The following is a 17,281-nucleotide window of genomic DNA, read 5'->3' as shown; positions in this document are numbered from 1 at the left end:
CTGCCCCCCCCAGTCAGTTCTCTCTGGCACCCCTGCTTCCATTCATATACATGACACACACGTCCACATCACCACTCCTGGTGGCACACAGGCAGCTCCCTGCAAAGGTGCACAAACTCATCCATGTACACTCAGTGTGCACACACACCCTGGCACAATGTGCTCATACCCCAGATACACAATTACTGGTGCACACACTCAGTTGTATGAAAAACACACTCTCAGAAGCCTTCTCCCAGAGGAGCCCAGACCATCATTGCATTGGCTCTCTGACACTTGGCGATGGAGAGGAGGGAATGTCACCCAGACTGGGTACCTCCCCCCCCACCCCCCCCATCCCCGGCCACCCAGACTGTGGAGGGAGGGGCCGGCGCTGGGACAGTGCCCTCTTGGTGCACTGTGGTGTTCCCTGCATGGTGATTAGCAGGGCTGCAGGGCTGGAGAGGGCCCAGAGGTAAAGCCGGGGTGGGATTAAATCTTTGCTGAGGAATGTGACCTTGCAAGAAGATAATACTGGGTCCCCGTTACCCTGATGCAGGCCTTGCCCGATTCCAAATATTCTTGGATGCAGGACCCTCTTCCCCCCCAGCCTGACTCTGTGCCCCTCATTCTGACACTACATTCCAGTCGGCTGGCACAGTTCTAGCATCATTAGATGTGCAGAAGTCTGCCACCTTTAGCCGCAGCATGAGCAAGCTGTTCCCAAATGCCCACTGACTTCCCCACAGCTTGGGCTGGCAGGCATCAGACACACACACACACACACACACACACACACACAGCTAGGGTTTTCTTTGTTACTCTTTTTTTTTTTTTAAGATTTTTGTTTATTTATTTATTTATTTGACAGAGAGAGAGAGAGAGAGAGAGATCACAAGTAGGCAGAGAGGCAGATGGGGGTGGGGGGAAGCAGACTCCCTGCTGAGCAGAGAGCCTGATGTGTGGCTCCATCCCAAGACCCTGAGATCATGACCTGAGTTGAAGGCAGAGGCTTAACCCAATGAGCCACCCAGGCACCCCGTTACTCTTCATATTAGAGGAGACCAAACCATTTGCTCAGAGTTTCCGAGCGGGGCACAGATTAGGAGAACACACCTGAGCCAGGAGCTCTAACTGCTCCAACTTCAGGACAGCCCACGTTGCTCAGGATGGAGAGAAAAGGTTTGTGCAGTTCTCCCAAGTCCATGCTGGGTCAGAATGACCCACACAATACCCAGTCTTGGCATTTATCTGTCATCAGGGCACAAGATTTTTCAGAATGAAGGAGTCAGGTATCCACAGGTTCCTGTGAGTCCCTGCTTAAAAAGAACTGTCCTCCAGACTGTGTCTTTCTTTCTACCTTTGACCACAGAAATGATGTCCACACCCCAGGGTCTTTCTGGTTGTTTTTTTTTTTTTTTTTTTTTAAAGCATCCTGTCACCCCACCTGGGAAACCATACTGCCTGACAACGTCAAACTTCAGCGTGGGTAAGGTTCACCTCCATGACTTGCTCCTGTCTTGACTCCCTTATCACCCCCAGCCCCAATCACACCAACTGCCTGGGAGACAGAACATCCCCCATACCCCTGCCCCATCCCTCCCATCTGCCCCACCCAGTACAGTCAGTTTAGTCCTATTTAGCCATAAATCCAACAAAAGAAAAGTAGCTACATTCCAAAGCTCTGCAACAAAGCAGGACCTCCAATCACCCGTCCCAGGGGTCCACATCCAGCCTCCCTTGCCAGCAATCCAGAAGCTGGGACTGCTATGGTCAGGACCTCTGATCCCAGCCTGCCCCATTCTTGTCCCCCCAGCCTGGCCTTGTCAACCACAGAACACACAGCAAGGCCATGGGTCATGTGCTCACAGCACACCAGAACTCCAAGAGGGCTCAGTCAAGCAGTCCAGCCTCTTCAGCTTCAAGGGAAACAGGCGCAGAGAGCCAAGTGACTTGCCCAGAGCCCGAATGGGAATTAATGGAGCAGCCAGAATGAAATCCTGGACTCTGAGCTCCCGTCACAGCACTCTCTCAAACATATGTCCCTGCTTCATAAAGCCCAGGAAAAGCATCACCTCTATCTCAGAGTAAGCTGCTTGTGAACTTATTTGCCCCAGTGGTTGGTCTGCTGCCCCCAGGTCTGGTCTGCGCCTCTAATGCCCAGTGTCTCCCACCTTCTCTGCTCATTCTGACTCAGCAGTGGTAGGGACTAGAGTCGGCTGGCTGGGCCCTATGGCTCCCTCCATGTGATCTCTCAACAGCTGGGGCATGAGTTCCAGTCTGAAGGGAAGGGTCTGTTGCACTTCTGATGTGCTCGGGAATTCTTTTTTTTTTTTTTTAATTCTTTTTTAAAAATTCTTTTTTAAAATTCTTTTATTTTTTTATTTGACAGAGATCACAAGTAGGCAGAGAGAGAGGAGGAAGCATGCTCCCCGCTGAGCAGAGAGCCTGATGCGGGGCTCGATCCCACAACCCTGAGATCATGACCTGAGCCGAAGGCAGAGGCTTTAACCCACTGAGCCACCCAGGCACCCCGTGCTCGGGAATTCTTCACTGGGGCTCAATGTCTGGCCCTCCGGAGGAATCTGAACCTTGTCACCCATGCCTCAGGTGCTGGCTAAGGTCCCCAGACCCCGAGTTCTCATCTGACTCTGGAGGTCCTGCCACAGTGCCCCTCTCACCCAACTGGTCCCAACTAGTGCCCAGCAGGTCCCTGGACTCCCTCCCTCGGTGCCTCAGCCTCCTCCCCTCACCTGCCCACTTTCCTCACACAGCTCCCTCGAGGGGCAGGGCCTGCCTGGGCCACCACACCTCTCCCTGTTCCAGGAATGACTGAGCTTGCAGGTTCAGCAGGAGAGGAAAGTCCAGATAACCACAGCCAGATGGTAAAGAGCACTCGCCACGTGCCAGGTGCTGTCCCAGGCGCTCCTTTTATTAAGCCTTACAAATACTAAGTCATTACAAATGCTAAGTCACTGAGTCCTCACAATGATAAGTACAATTTCCTGAAGGTACTATTACATTCATTTTGGTGATGAGGCCACGGAGGCTCATGGCGGTTAAATAGCTTTCCCAAGGTTACACGTGCACTGTGCAAGTGCTCTGAATACTGTGAAGGAACAACTTTCTGGAAAACTAGGAAGCTGAAGCTGAAGCCATCGCTCGGGGAGCACAGACACTGCCTGGCTTCCCCTCTCACCCTAGCCCCACTCTGGCCAAAGGTATGCAGCTTCGCTGATATTGAGTTGGTTTAAGAACAAAGAGAGCCTAACATTTCTTTCTTGTGAGAAGAGAGACTGCATTTTGAAAACAGAAACACACATTCTGTTGATGTCAAGTACTCTCGGGACAGTGACGTGAGTGCTCAGTACAAAAGGCTACTTTTACAATAAGAATTTGGCTACTTTCTCAACTTGGCAGAAACCTACCTTTGCCGAGAGTATCACCAGTGCTGCATGTCCTGTGTGGGAACCAAGGAACCAAAAGAAACTTGCACCAAGGTGTGCTATAGAGACTCCTGGCCAGTGTGGTCCCCTTGTCACCAAGAAGCTCCAGGCCAATTAAATGAGGAGCTTCACTTTGCCTAACCCTAGGGTAGCTATGCCTGTGGTCTGTTTCTAGTTCACAGCCTACCCAAGAGTGTACACAATTCAATTCTCACTATGACCCTTCACTATAAGAAAATCATCACTCTGATTTTACAGATGGGGAAACTGAGACTAAAGGATATTAAGTAACTACTTGATACACTTATGAACTGTTCCAACTTTGCTTCTTCTATTTCTACAAGTGGCACACATGATTTAAAAAAATTTTTTTAAAGATTTTATTTATTTATTTGACAGACAGAGATCACAAGTAGGCAGAGAAGCAGACGGGGTGTGTGTGGGGGGGGGAGCAGTCTCCCTGCTGAGCAGAAAGCCTGATGCGGGACTCCATCCCAGGACCCCGAGATCATGACCTGAGCCAAAGGCAGAGGCTTAACCCACTGAGCCACCCAGGTGCCCCAGCACACAGGATTTTTATAATCAACACAAACAATAAGGATTTTCCCACCTGGGTTACATTTACATAGCTAGTAAGAGGTGGAGCTGGGATTTGAACCAGGTCTGTAATAACAAAGCTCAAGCCTTCTACTGCTCCCTCTGTGCCATCTCAGCAACCCAGTCTCTTGGGAGTCCAAGCCCTCCCTAGACATGTTTAGCACAGGCCATGTCTTGCTTTCTTGCCTTTTGCTCCTATTCAAAATTTATTGGCCACAGCTGGTTAAGCATCCGACTTTTGGTTTCAGCTTAAGTCATGATCTCTTGGTTGTGAGATTGAGCCTTGCTTCAGGCTCTGCATGGAGTCTGCTTGGGATTCTTTCTCTCCCTCTCCCTTTTTTCAATACAACCCCCCCACCACCACCATGGTCTTGCTCGCTCTCTTTCTCTCTCCCCCCCCACCCCTTTCTCTCAAAAGAAAACAACTTATTACAAAGCTGCAAGAATCAAAACAGTGAGATATTGTTATAAGGATAAATATACAGACCAACTGAAAATCCAGGAATATACGCATCTATGGCCAATTGATTTTTGACCAAGTGCTAAGTTCTGTAGTGTCTTCAACAAAAGGTGCTGAGACAACCAGATACTGAATTTCCACATGCCAAGGAATGGAGTTGGACCCACATCTCACAAAAATGAACTCAAAATAGATCAATGACCTAAATATATGCTCTAAAACCACTTAGAAGAAAATGGTAAATCTTCATGATTGTGGATCTGGCAATGAAATTGCAAATATGACACCAATAGCATAAAAGAAAAAAATAGATAAATTGGACATCCTCCAAATTAGAAACTTTTGCTTCAAAGCATATTATCAAGAAAGTGAACGTTTTGTTCACTCTCGGTGGGACTGTAAATTGGTAAAACCACTATGGAAAACAGTATAGGTTTCTCAAAAAGTTAAAAATAGAGCTAGAACTACCATATGACCTAGCAATCCTGCTTCCAAAGGAAATGAAATCTGGACCTCAAAGGGATATTTCTACTCCCATGCTCCCTGCAGCATTATTCACAATAGCCCAGATATGGAAGCAACCTAAATGTTGTTGACAGAGGAATGGATAAAAAAAAAAAAATGTTGGGGCCGCCTGGGTGGCTCAGTTGGTTGAGCAACTGCCTTCGGCTCAGGTCATGATCCCAGAGTCTGGGGATCGAGTCCCACATCGGGCTCCCAGCTCCATGGGGAGTCTGTTTCTCCCTCTGACATTCTCTCCTCTCATTCTCTCTCTCTCTCAAATAAGTAAATAAAATCTTTAAAAAAAAATGTTATACACACACACACACACACACACACACACAATGAGATAGCATGAAAAAAAAAAGTTGCCATTTGGGACTACATGGATGAACCTGGAAGACACGATGTTAAATGAAATAGGTCAGACACAGAAAGACAAATACTGCATGATTTCACTTATGTGGAATCTAAAATAGTTGAAGTCATTGACACAAAGAGTAGAACTGTGGTCGCCAGGGGCTGGATAGATGGGGGAAATGGTGAAATGTTGGTCAGAGGGTACAAAGTTTCAGTCATCCAAGAAGAATGAGTCTAGAAATCAGATGTACAGCATGGGGACTGTCATGAACAATACTGTATTATATCCTTGAGATTTGCTATGAGAAAACATCTTAAGTTCTCACATCATAAAAAAAAAAAAAATTCCCATCACACACACAGGAAAGAAAGAAAGAAAGAAAGGTAAGTGTGTGAGCTGAGCTGATGGGTATGTTAATTAGCTTGATTGTGGCCATCACTTCACAATGTGTACATACATCAAAACATCGAGTTGTACTCTTTACATATATATAATTTCTATGTGTCAACTTTACCACAATAAAGCTGAAAAAAAATCAAACCAACAAAGAATATCAACCAAAAGGCATGCATTAAAATGTCCAGTGTTAATAACCAAAGCTGGGAACATCTCAAGTACGCGTCACAGTGGAATGGATAAGTTATGGTAAATCCACACAGAACACTACCCAGGAATGGGAGTGAGCAAAATGCAATTTCATGGTTTTTGCAAAAGCACTGATGCAGCCACAGTTAAACTAAAGAAGGAAGACACAGAATAGTATCCCTGGTACTCTTAAGTTAAAAGCAGACAAAACTGGGGCACCTAGGTGGCTTAGTGGGTTAAAGCCTGATCCCAGGGTCCTGGGATTGAGCCCCACGTCGGGCTCTCTGCTCAGCGGGGAACCTGCTTCCCTTCCTCACTGTGCCTACCTCTCTGCCTACTTGTGATCTCTGTCTGTCAAATAAACAAATAAAAAAAAATCTTGAAGAAAAAAAAAGGTAGACAAAACTAATCTCTCCAGTTCTAAATCAGTCTAATGGAAGTCAGGTTGGAGGTAGTAGCCCATGTGTTAGAAGGCAGACGTAAGGAGGGGCTCTGATCACAGAGTGTATTCACTTTGTGAAAATTCAGCAAATTCTGTACTTATGACTTGTATGCTTCTTCCATAGCAGGTTAAATACTTCAATAAAAAGTTTATTTAAAAACAAACAAATGACACAGGCAAAGGACTTGAGCAGACATTCCTCCAAAGGAGATCTACGAATGTCTAAGAAGAGCCTGAAAAGATGTCCAACATTAGTCATCAGGGAAATGTCAATCCGAACCACAGTGAGAAACCATTTTGCCCATCCCAGGATGGTTTAAAACCAGGAAATGACAGGTGTTGGCAAAGATGTGGAGAAATGGGAACCTCAGGCACCACTGCTGGGAAGGTAGAATGGTGCAGTTGCTGTGAAAAACAGCTGAGCTGAGCACCTGGGTGGCTCAGTTGGTTAAGCACATGCCTTCAGCTCAGTCATGATCCCAGGGTCCTGGGATCGAGCCCCCCGCTTCGGGGTCCCTGCTCAGCGGGGAGTGGGGGGTGGGTCTGCTTCTCCCTCTACCCTCCCTCCTCCTCATGATCTCTCTCTTACTCTCTTTCTCTCTCAAATACATAAATAAAATCTAAAAAACAAACAAACAAACAAAACCAGTTGGGTGGTTCCTCCAAAAGCTAAATATGGAATTCATATATGATCCAGCAATTTCACTCCTATTATACACCCAAAAGAGTTGAAAACAGTGACTGGAACACATACTTGTACATCAGCATTCGCTGAGCCATTTTCACAATGGCCAAAAGATGAAAACAACCCGAGTGTCCACCAACAGAGTGAAGCAGAAACAATAGGTGGTGTAGGCATCCAGAGCAATGTTATTCAGTCAAGAAGGGAATGATGTATCCATGTACTTTACAGCATGGAGACACCTTGAAGACTTCACATTTAGGTGAGGTGGCAAGACACAAAAGAAAAAACAGTGTACGATTCCACTCACATGTAATATCTAGAATAGGCACTTTATAAAGACAGAAAGGAAATTAGAGGTTACCAGGGGCTGGGGAGAGGGGCCAGTGAGGAGTTATTTCTTACTATGTACAAAGCGTTTGGAATGATGAACGAGATTTGGAAATAGTGGTGATGGTTACACAGCATTGTGAATGTACTTGATGCCACTGAACTGCACACTGAGAAGTAAGGAAAACACAAAAGAAGTAAAAAAACACAAAACATACTGCTATACACTAACAATTAACTACTGGAAATTGAATGAAAAATATACTATTTACATTATCATTGAAAAATATTCAATACTTCAGGATAAATCTTATGAAAGAGGTAAAAGACTTATACTCTGAAAACTACAAAATATGCCTGAGAGTAATGAAAGGTGATCTAAATAAACAGAAAGATATATCACGTTTATAGGTGGAAAGCCCAACATTACCAAGAGTCAACTCTCCCCAAACTGATCTACAGATTCAACACAATCCTAATTAAAATCCCAGCAGGCTTTGGTTTTGTTTTGCAGAGCTTGAAAATACCTTTGGTATTTTTTAAATTTATTTTTTTTTAAAGATTGTATTTATTTACTTGACAGAGATCACAAGTAGGCAGAGCAGCAGGCAGAGCAGCAGGCAGAGAGAGACGAGGAAGCAGGCTCCCTGCTGAGCAGAGAGCCTGATGCAGGTCATGATCCCATGGCTCGATCCCACGACCCTGGGATCATGACCTGAGCCAAAGGCAGAGGCTTTAACCCACTGAGCCACCCAGGCCCCCTTGAAAATGTCTTTGTAAAAGGAATGTGAAATTAACAAGGACCCAGAAGAGCCAAACAGCTCTGAAGAAGAAGACCATCCTGCTTTCTCCAGGGCTTGGGTGAATGACTGTCCAAGTCATTCCTTTGGTCTTGCTTTGACACCACACTCACCAAGCAACCTTTTGATTTTATTAGCCAAGTAGCTGGAGGATGAGGGATGGGCCCTGGGCAGGACAATAAACACTGCAGTTACTGCAATGATCTTCACAACTCTAGAGTAATAAATGGGTCTTCTGGTTTGGGGGAGAAGGAGAAGGAGGAAGAAAAAGGAAAAAGAAGAAGGAGGAGGAGGAAAGGAGGAGGAGGGGGAGGGAGAGGGGAAGGAGGAGGAAGAGGAAGAACAAGAAGTGGAAGGAACAACAACAATAACAACAAAGTTGAAAGTCTGAAACTACCTGATTTCAAGACCCTTTACAAAGCTAGTCATCCAGATAGTGTGGTATTGGCATCGAGGTAAGCAAATAGATCAATGGAACAGAACAGAAAGTAGAAAAATAAATACGATGACAACTGGTTTTTGATAAAGGTGAAAAAAAAGTGAAGTCTTTTCAACAAGTAGTCCTGGAACAATTAGATAGCTTTCTTTTTTTCAATGAACCTCATTCCATGTACAAGAGTTGAGTCAAAATGAAGCACAGACCTAAAATGTTAAACCTAAAATTAGAAAATTCTTAGGAGAAAACTTCTGTTGCCTTGCATTAGCCCATGATTTCTTAGATAAGACACTAGAAGAATGATCCATACCCCAAAGATACAGATGTAGTGAAAAGAAGGGGCACATGAACCCCAATTTTCATAGCAATGTCCACAATAGTCAAACTGTGGAAGGAGCCAAGATGTCCTTCAACAGACAAATGGATAAAGAAGATATGGTACATATATACAAGGGAATATTACTCAGCCTTCAGAAAGGATGAATACCTACCACTTCCATCGACATGGATGGAACTGGAGGGGATTATGCTGAGTGAGGTAAGGAAGCAGAGAAAGACAGTTATCATATGGTTTCACTCATATGTGGAACATAATAGCATGGAGGACCACAGGGGAAGGGGGGGAAAATTGAATGGGAAGAAATCAGAGAGGGAGATGAACCATGAGAGACTCTGGACTCCAGGAAATAAACTGAGGATTACAGAAGGGAGGTGGGTGGGGAGAAGGGGTAACCGGGTGACGGGCATTAAGGAGGGTACATGTTGGGATGAGCATTGGTGTTACACACAGCTAATGAAATCACTGAACACTACATCAAAAACTTATGATGTACTAAATGCTGGATAACTGAATATAAAAAAAAGAGAATACATTGACAAATTGGGCTGCAGAGAGCAAGACTTCTGCTCTCCAAGATATATAAGAGACTAAAAAGAAAGTCACAGATTTGGAGAAAATATTTGCAGGTCACATATTTGATAAAGGACATACATCTAGAATATGCAAAGAATTCTCAAAACTCAATAGTAAGGACACAAATCACCCAATAACAAATGGGAAAAGATTTTAACAGATACTTTCCCCCAAAAGAAGCATGGATGGCAAATAAGCACATGAAATTATGCTCAATATCATTAATCACTAAAGAAATGCAAATAAACTCAAAATAACCCATCACTACTACATAATTATTAGATGGCCAAAATTTAGAAGACTGACCATACCAACATGTCCCAAGGATATAGAGGAATTAGAACTCTCATACACTGCTCAGGGTAATGCAAAATGGTCCAACCACTTAGGAAAAGGTGCAGTTTTTAAAAAGTTAAATGTATACCTCCCCCACAAAACCAACCAACCAACCAACAAACCCAATGTATGCCAACCAAGTGATCCAGCCAGCCCATTCATAGGTATTCACCAAAGAGAAATTAAAAAAAAAAAACTTATGTCCTGTACATAAACAATCACAAAAGTTATATATAATTGTAATAGCCAAAAAGTAGAAACCACCCAAGTGTCTACGACAGAGGAATGGCTAAGCAAACAATGGCATCTCCACATAATGGAATACTACTAAGCAAAAATAAGAAATGAACTCCTGAGTCATGAAACATGGAAAAATATCAAAATAAGTACAGTTGCATTAAAAAAGCCAGACCAAAAAAAAAAAAAAAAGTACACACTGAATGATCCCAACTATACAAAATTCTAGAATATTCAAATCAGATCAATGGTTCCCTGAGGACAGAAGGGGGATAGGGGTTAGTGGAGGAGCCCAAAGGAAGTATTACAAAGGGACACACTGGCCTCCTTGGTGTACTGAAATACACTAAGTACGCTCTTACCTTAGGACATTTTCACCTGCTGTTCCCCTTCTGTGGAACATTCTTCCCCATTCACTTCCTTGCTTTTTATATATCTCTGCTGAAATATCACCTTATCAGAGTTTCCCTAACCAGACAATTTCATATATATATATATATATATATATATATACACACACACACACACACACACACACACACACACACACATAACACAACATATTCACCCCCATCCCAACCTCCACATAGTCATATTCTCTCCCTTTTGCTCAGCTCTATTTTTCTTCTTTGCAGTTAGCATATTAGATATGTTAGATATCACTTAGCAATGATAGGTCATATGCACATTTTCGTCCGTGTCTATTTCCCCCCACGAGACAGTAAGAGTTGTGGGACTAGAGAGTTTGTTTTGTTCACTGCTCCGTCTCCAGCACCTATAACTTTCTCTGCCATTCAGGAGGGGCTCAAAAATATATATATATTTATTTTTGTGAAAAAAATATTTATTTTTGTGAAAAAATTTTTTGTGACAAAAAAAATTTTTGTGACAAAAAAAATTTTTTTGGTGACCAAAAAAAAAAGCCATTTTGAGTGAACAGATGACTACCTTCAAAGGCAGCTACTATTCTTATTATCTTTTTGTAGGTGGAAGTTAAGTCGCTTGTCAAAAGTCACAAAACCAATTATGGAGGGAGCTGGGCTTCAATATCATGTCACTGTGACTCTGAAACCCAAGTTGCAAGCAGTTATGTACATCGTCTCAGAGTCTGGGGGGCCACACTCAAAACAAAGAGATCACCATGAAACAACGCAGTGAGAGCCTGGGACTGTGAGAACACACGTCAGTTCACTCCTCCCGGAGGATCATCTGGCAACAATCACCCAAACCTGATACCAGCAACCCGTCTTCAAGTAGTTCTTGCTAATCAAATAATCCAACACGAGGGAAAAATATTACACATATAAGGATGTTTATCATGGAATTACTTATATTAAGAAAGAATTGGAAATGACGAAAAAGTCCCTCAAAAGGGAGTGACAGAGGGGACGCGGCAGTGATGTGGAGTCAGGAAGTTACAGAAGATCCAGCCCGATGTGATCATTTTTCACAAAGAAGGTTTTGGGCTTGGGGGTGTGGAATCGGGTCCAGTTAGAGGGGCCCTGAGTATGAGGCAGAAGAGCTGCTGGGGTGGGAGGGGAGTGAAGCTAAGCAGGGAGAAGGGAAAGACAGCTGACAGCACAGCTGGAAAGGAAGCCCCTGAACTGTGGGGACAGTCAGCAAGGCCATGCAGATGTTGCGGCAGCGTTCTGATTCCCTGATGACCAAAGAGGTGGGGGTTCTATCACTGGTCCACGCAGGGCTGGAGTTGCGGCGAGCATGTGCAAGGAGACAGAAGGTGATGGTAGTGCGTGAGTCACGATCTCCCACGTGGTCCAGGCTGGGAAAGGAAGAAGAGAGCCCAGAAAAAGGCTGGCAGGAGAAAATGCAGACATGAAGGCACCAGATGACTCGATAATGTGGTGGGAAGAATGTATGAGGGAGGTGCAGAAGGCCAGAGATTGGGATATTAGCATGTAAGATTTCAAAAGTGAGGCAGTCTCGGGGGCCAACATCTAGGAATGTATCCTGTGAACAACCAAAGAGAAGTTTTTAGAATGGCGAAGGTCCAGAAATTGTGAGTGAAGAGTGCTAGTTGGTAATGTACATAAGCCCTGAAACCTCCAGGATCATGACTGGAGCGAATGAAGGCAAGAAGGTTAACCAAGTGCCAAGCTCCTGAGAACGCATGGACTTAAGGGTACATACTGCATGCTGGTCATCTTTCGAAAATTGTTTCATTGTATCTTCATAAAATCAGGGATATAGATAAGAAGAGACAGATGGAATGGTTAGACTTGGGGAGTTCAAGGCCACTGTCAAAGTTTTGAGTTCATTTGGCTAGAAGGATGTCGAATAGAGAATACAGCATTATTGGTGAAGGGTCTGGCTTTGAATCTGTTGAGTTCAGGTGTTGGTGGAACATATACCTGATGTCCACAAGCATTTAGAGACGTGTGGTTCAGCCTCAGCAAAAAGACTGGAGTCAAAGATATGGATTTCTAGTTTAAACTGGGTGATAAATGGGACCAGGGTATATAGCCCGAGAATAGAATGGAACAGAGTAGAATGGAAGAAAGGGGAATTTTGGCATGTGCTCATGTTGGGACAGGAGGTACCAAGAAGAGTGATCAATTAAAGAGATGTAGGCTGCATATTGGGGTAGATTGTAAAAATGGCCACAAATTCTTTACAGCTCTTCCCTTCAAAAGCTGAAACTTATTGCCCTCTCCTGAATGTGGGCTGACATTTTGACTTTCTTTGACCAATACAATGTGGCAGAGTGATGTGCACGTCCCACTCCTAGGCCTCAAGAGATGTTGTAGCTTCTGCTTTCTCACTGGGAATCTTCTACCAGCATGTGAACAAACTGGGGCTAGCCTACAGGAAGATGAGAGAGCATCTCTCTCCCTCTCTTTCTCCCTGGAGAGAGGCTCCAGATGTGCTAACCCTCACAGCTGAAGCACCACACGTGTCAGCAAGTGCCACCAAGAGAAGCCACACCTGGGCCAGACCACAAAAACTGCCCAGCTGAGCCCAGCCCAGATTGCTGATCCACAGAATTTTGAGCTAGCCACAACAACTCGTATTTTAAGCCATTAAATTTAAGAGTGATTTGCTACATGATAATAGATAATTGATACATATATGGCCTGAGAAGCAAAGGCGGAAACAGATGAAAAGAACAAGTAATATAATGCAGAGAGGTCAGCTTCTATTGCGACATGAAAGACAGTGGTTTCCTGGGTTCATAGATGTGGTAGGGGCAGAAGCCAGAGAACAGGGTCAGAAAGTGTTAACTGTGAACACTGGGGCGGTTTGCTTCTACCGGGTGGGGATGGGGGCAGCAGGATCACAGAATTTTACTTTTAATACCTGGGCACTATGTACATGAGTTGCTTATATAATATTTTAAGGTTTATTGAGGACTGTACAATTTTTAAATAATTCAATTCTTAAAAATTTTTAAAAACTAAGTACTAACTAGAGAACGGAGGTGGGTGATATAGACCAATGCTTCCAGAGAAAAAGCCGAACCAGCCCTAGCCAAGTCATCTGGGAAGGATTATGCAAATCTTGACTCCAGAGTTCCATGTCTGGATATTCAGATTCAGTTAGTTTGGACATAGGCCAGGGAAGCAACTTTCTTCCCATGACTCTCCAGGTGCTGAGACTGTCAGGGTGAAAAGAAAAGCGCGTTGAGGACAGAACCCCAGGAAAGGTCTTGATTTAAGAAGCTAAAAAAGAGAACAAAGATTTTCAAACTAAGCCTCTATGCTCCCAGAGACTTTTACAATATTTATGAATAAAACAGCAATGGGTACCACTTATTACTATGTTACCTCATCTAATCTTTCTAATCCTTTCCATTTCACAGAAAAAAACCGAAGCCTAGAGAAGGAAAGTGACTTGCTCCAGGTGAGTTAGGTGGAGTCAGAATTTGAACCCAGGCTGTCTAATTCCAGAGTCTTGCTGGTTTTGTTTGTTTTTGTAGGGGAAAAGTTTAGTTATATAGAATTATCTCAATTTAAAGTTTACCTCCCATGTATGTATTAAGCCTTCAGCATATACCACCACTGATTTCTGCTAGAATCTAGACTGTGAGCTGGTCTGGGGGAAGGAATTGTGTCTTTTTATCTCCAGGCGCAGGCAACCCCCCCCTCCCCCGCCGCCGCCAAGAGTTTGCCGTCAATACATACTGGTTGAATAAGCGAATGAATGTGTGGCTTGGGATCTAAACACAAGGTTGGAGGATTTGTTATTTTAATACTTGGATCATTTTAGAGTTCCCATCCATAGGAAACACTACTTTTCAAAAGGGCACTATCACTGGAATTGGGCAGTGGGCAGCAAGCAGATAGCTAGGATGGTGCAGTGCGGGGTTCAGGAGGAAACAGAATCAACCAGTTCAGACCACATTTCAACCCTAAGAAGGCGCTGAAAGCAAACAAAGGGGTGGAACAGCTGCATTCGTCTTGAGGAGGAAGGCTGACAAGCCTGAGTAGGTTTACAGGCTGAGAGATCGACAGTAGAGGGAAAGATGAAAAAGCAAAAAGATGGGATCAATTGGGAGAGAGTTAATAGGGTTCTAAGGGGATGCAGCTGGGGCAGGAGGGACACCTGTTCCTTTGAATCTCTGGAAAGACCTAAAAGACCCGCTGTCATAGATGCAGCAAGGTTTTCAGCAGAGTGAAGGGAAGGAGCGCGCCAGAAGCAGGACTTGAGGGAGGGGAGAGCAGCCCAGTTCATGAAGTTTCTCTTCCAGCTCTCACCATTTAGGGCCATGGATTGGAATATCTTAACTCCAGAGATCCTCATAGAGTTATGAACTTTGAAAACAACAGTAACAAAAACCTATCTACTATCATCATGGCTTCATTTTAAAAAGCGAAATGACATTTAGCACACCAAAAATAGGCAGAAAGGACAAAAATCTCAGAATAAATCTCCGCTTGACGACCAACTCATTCCCTTGTCCTCATTTTTCTCATTTCACCTGGAAGGATGATTGCTCCCTGCAGGACGAGTGCGTGGGGAGCTCGGCGCCCAGCCGCCCACGCCGGCAGCCTCTCTGGGTCCCCGCGGGGCGGGCAGGGAGCCTGGCAACCCGGCGCGCGCCCAGACAGCCGACCCCCGGCTGCCCTCCCGCTCCTCCCAGCAGGCGGCCGACGACCCGCAGGTCGGGCGGCGAGCGGCGCCACTCCCCGCACCGCAGGGGTCCCTCCTCGCCCCACTGCGCGGAGGGCCTGGCCGCCCCTCCACGCTCCCTCAAGCTGTTGCGGCGCTGGGGGCGGGCCACCGCAGGGCAGCGGGACTGGGATGGGGGTGGGGGGCAGCTCGCCGGTCCCGGCTTCGGATATCCGCGGCTCCGGGTTCCCACCACCCGGACGCCCGGGGGTCTGCTCGCTGCCAGCGCCGCTTCTCCCGCCGGGGTGCGCGCGGGGGAGGGCGCCCACGTAGGGCCACGCGGAGGGCCGTGGGGAGCCCACTTTGCAGGCGGCCGCCCTACCTGTCGTAGCTCCAGCGGCTGTAAGACAGGGTCCGGTGGCTGCTGACTCCCTCCATCGCAGCCTCCCGGCTTGGCTCCGGGCTCCGCGACGGCGGCAGCGGCTGCGCTGGGCTCTGCGCTCGCTCGCTGCGGGCCGGGCAGGGGCGCGGGCGGAGGACTGTACCATTCGCCCCCCCTCGGGGGGTGGCCCCCCCCCGGCTCTGCCAATGACGGGGACGCGCAGACTGCGGAGACCCGGGCCCGCGGGGCCCCCTCCCCCGCGCTCCGGTCCCGCGGGGGCGCGGCTGCTGCAGCCTGGCGGCTTATTTATTTATTTCCGATGTGTGCTCCGCGTCGCCATGGTAACCGCTCCATCTTCCCCGGCGTCACTAGGGCACCGCAGCTTTTAAACCTTCCCGGGATAGGGATTCCTAAGAGGCTGTCCCTTCTGCTCGCCGTACTCGGGCTCCCTCTGCAGAGACGCCTCCTTCTTCCTGGCGCGGAGTCCCATCCATTCACTACCTCCAATCTTCCGCTTCAATTACCCCCTTCTCAGGAATGGGAAGAGTAGCCCACCCCACCCCCACCCCGGAATTTTGAGGACTTCTGCCGCTTTCCAGCCCCTTTTCCCCTAGCACATAAGTCCTTTACCGGAGTCCCCCTCTCCTAAAAGTGTCGAGACTCAGCCCCCTCATTACCCAAATGAAAACACACTTCTTCCCTATTCCCCCGGTTCCCTTGGCCCCGCTATTTAGCATATAGTGGCACCCCTTGGGTTTGGAGGACCAAGCTCTGACAACACACCCATTTCTAGGCCGGCTCTGTGTATTTTCCTTGTGCTTTCACTTCATTACTACTAAAATTACTTTGGAAAAAATCCAGCTGTGTTGGCTCAACTAGCATAGTGTTTTCTTCATCCATACTTGGAAGAGGACAGCCCAGGGAAGGCCCTGGGGAGAGAGGCTAACCCCTCCCTCTCCTCCCTTCCCCCACCCTGGGCTGCTGGCTGTGGGGATTTACAGGTATAATCTTCTTGCAGAGGTCGTGAAAGCCTAAGAAGGACCTTTCAGTGCAGCTGCTGGGGGATGCTGAGACCAGGGGCAGGGCGGAGGGGGCCAGAGTTCCCTGAAGGGGGAGCGCTGGGCAGTAGCCTTGGGGCTACACTAATCCAAGGATCAGGGCCAACTGGGTGAAACCAGACTTGGTGTGAACCCTGCAGGTTACAGGCCTCCAAGTGGCAGCACACCTGTGGCATCCAGCCACAAATGTGCTTTTGTTTTTCACTAAGTTGACAACACTTAATGGAGAGATTTAATAGATTGGCCTTTTTGTCCTCTCTTGAAAACTAAGAAAATCTGGCAACTCTTGGACCGGCCTGCAGCATGGCAGGCATAGAGCCGAAAAGTGGCTGCTCTCCTTACAAGGCGCATGTGCTCTCCTGCGGGCCTCTGGCCCCTGCCAGCCCGCTGCTTGCACTTATAGAACCTGTCCCTGCAGCTTTGGAGTTTGCCACCCTGGGCAACAGTCATCTCTCCAACCCATGGTTTCCCATGGCCCTCAGAGTTGGGCAAATGCATCATTATCAAGTATTTACCAAGGATCTGGTCTTCAGCAAAGTGTTGTAAATAGCAAGCAGACACTGTCCTTCCCTTGTGGGGTTTAGAGACTGGCATGCATGGACTGACTCCCAAGGAGAACCCCTGTTTCCGAGCCACATCTTGATGCTGACAGTCTTGGCATATCTGTGA

The 17,281-nt window shown here is 46.4% G+C and overlaps 1 protein-coding gene across 3 annotated transcripts in view; it reads right to left on the bottom strand.

Moving 5' to 3' along the window:
- The window catches only part of TUB (TUB bipartite transcription factor), an 84,015-nt gene extending 68,405 nt beyond the window's left edge, over window positions 1–15,610 (bottom strand). For all 3 annotated transcript variants that reach the window (XM_032853388.1, XM_032853392.1, XM_032853391.1), the window contains exon 1: window positions 15,555–15,610. In XM_032853388.1, the coding sequence (XP_032709279.1) occupies window positions 15,555–15,610 (56 nt within the window). The remainder of the gene's footprint in view (window positions 1–15,554) is intronic.
- Between the last annotated feature and the right edge of the window lie 1,671 nt (window positions 15,611–17,281).

Source organism: Lontra canadensis, unplaced genomic scaffold (genome assembly GCF_010015895.1).
Source record: "Lontra canadensis isolate GAN:19392208 unplaced genomic scaffold, GSC_riverotter_1.0 scaffold7, whole genome shotgun sequence".
NCBI lineage: Eukaryota > Metazoa > Chordata > Mammalia > Carnivora > Mustelidae > Lontra > Lontra canadensis.
Note: the sequence above shows the minus strand (reverse complement) of the source record. Positions and strands in the feature narration are given on the sequence as shown.